General features: G+C 57.0%; 1 protein-coding gene across 1 annotated transcript in view; it reads left to right on the top strand.

The window, feature by feature from the left end:
- Window positions 1-18: 18 nt before the first annotated feature.
- The window catches only part of DICSQDRAFT_69542 (uncharacterized protein), a gene marked incomplete at both ends in the record, with an annotated part of 2,480 nt that continues 1,097 nt past the window's right edge, over window positions 19-1,401 (top strand). The window contains one exon of the mRNA XM_007369852.1: window positions 19-1,296. Within this exon, the coding sequence (XP_007369914.1) occupies window positions 19-1,296 (1,278 nt within the window). The remainder of the gene's footprint in view (window positions 1,297-1,401) is intronic.

Raw genomic sequence — 1,401 nt, 5'->3', positions numbered from 1 at the left:
TCGACCATCCTAACCACGATGCCTTCCCAGGTCCGATTCTCCGAGGGTACAAAGACCACCGATTCCCCCAATAAAGCCCTCATAGGCGATAAGAACCACACGAACATCAAGGAGAACTTGGATTATCACCGCAACGAACTGCGTTTCAACATGCACGGCAAGATCAGCCTCATCCCACACGCCGACTTCTTCGACCGCTTCCTCCCTTCGATGAAGACACCCAGGTCGGAATCCAACAGATTCAATGGCTTGGAAACGCCATCCTCAGAGACAGATATGTACAAGTCGCTGGTGAGTATCGTCCTCATTGTTCGTCGTCGATATAGAGTCGTCTCGCTGATGCGGTGGTTACAGCCTAAGGCGCTGAACAATGCCCGCATCTGCCCCCGCTTCAAGTTCGTCGCGCATCCACACAAGCCTGACAAGACCGAGCACACGAAACAATCCGTCGACATGGGCATGTACCCAGCCGACAACGTGCCGGAGGCTGAGAACAACGCGATCTATCCGGGCGTAGACTGGTCTTACCTCGAACTGCCGATGGAGTGCAAGACGAGCAGCACGGAACAGGACCCCTTCGATGAGGAGCGGGGCGGCGAGCCGGTCGGGGAGAAGCGCAAGGATGTGCTCGGCCAGATCCTGTCGTACGCCGAGCTCGTCTTCCAACGTCAGCAGCGGATGTTCTTCTTCATGGTGATCTTCCTTGGCGATTACGCCCGCATCGCGCGGTTCGACCACTCGGGGGTGTTTGCGACTCACAAGTTCGAGTACAAGATCAAGAACAGCCCTTTGGTCAATTTCCTGTACGGGTACTCGCGTCTGCCGGCTGTCGAGCGTGGACACGACCCCACCGCCACGCGAATCCTATCGACGGACCCGCTCTACGTGGAGATGAAGGAACGGGCCACAAAAGGCAATTCGGATGATCCGCACGATTACGTGCGTGAATTGTTCAGACATACGCTCAAGTTACGTCGGCCGTGGTGGAAGCTGGAGGTCCACGAGCAGCGCAAGGATGACGCGGGACGCGACCTGGAGCCCGTCATCCACAAGTTCGCTGTCGGCGCACCGTACTTCCAAGCTCCCGGTGTGGCTGGACGGTTCACGCGTGGCTACATCGCCTTGCCTGTCAACGATAAAGGCAAAATTGACGACGAAGCTACGTTTGTGTTTCTGAAGGACGCGTGGCGTGTCGACCATCCGGAAATCGAGCAGGAAGGGGAAACACTACGGTTTCTCAACCAACGGAAGGTGCCGTTCGTGCCGACGTTGGTGTGCCACGGCGACCTCGGGCAGGTCACGAAGTCGCAGGAACACTGGAAGGAGTTGCATCCGGAAGTAAAGAAAGTCCCTTTGAAGACGCACTCGCTTTACCGGGTGGTGGTGAAGGAGGTCGGGCTT

This window comes from Dichomitus squalens (genome assembly GCF_000275845.1).
Source record: "Dichomitus squalens LYAD-421 SS1 unplaced genomic scaffold DICSQscaffold_56, whole genome shotgun sequence".
NCBI classification, from domain to species: domain Eukaryota; kingdom Fungi; phylum Basidiomycota; class Agaricomycetes; order Polyporales; family Polyporaceae; genus Dichomitus; species Dichomitus squalens.
The sequence above is the reverse complement of the archived record's forward strand: the minus strand, read 5'-3'. Positions and strand labels throughout refer to the sequence as shown.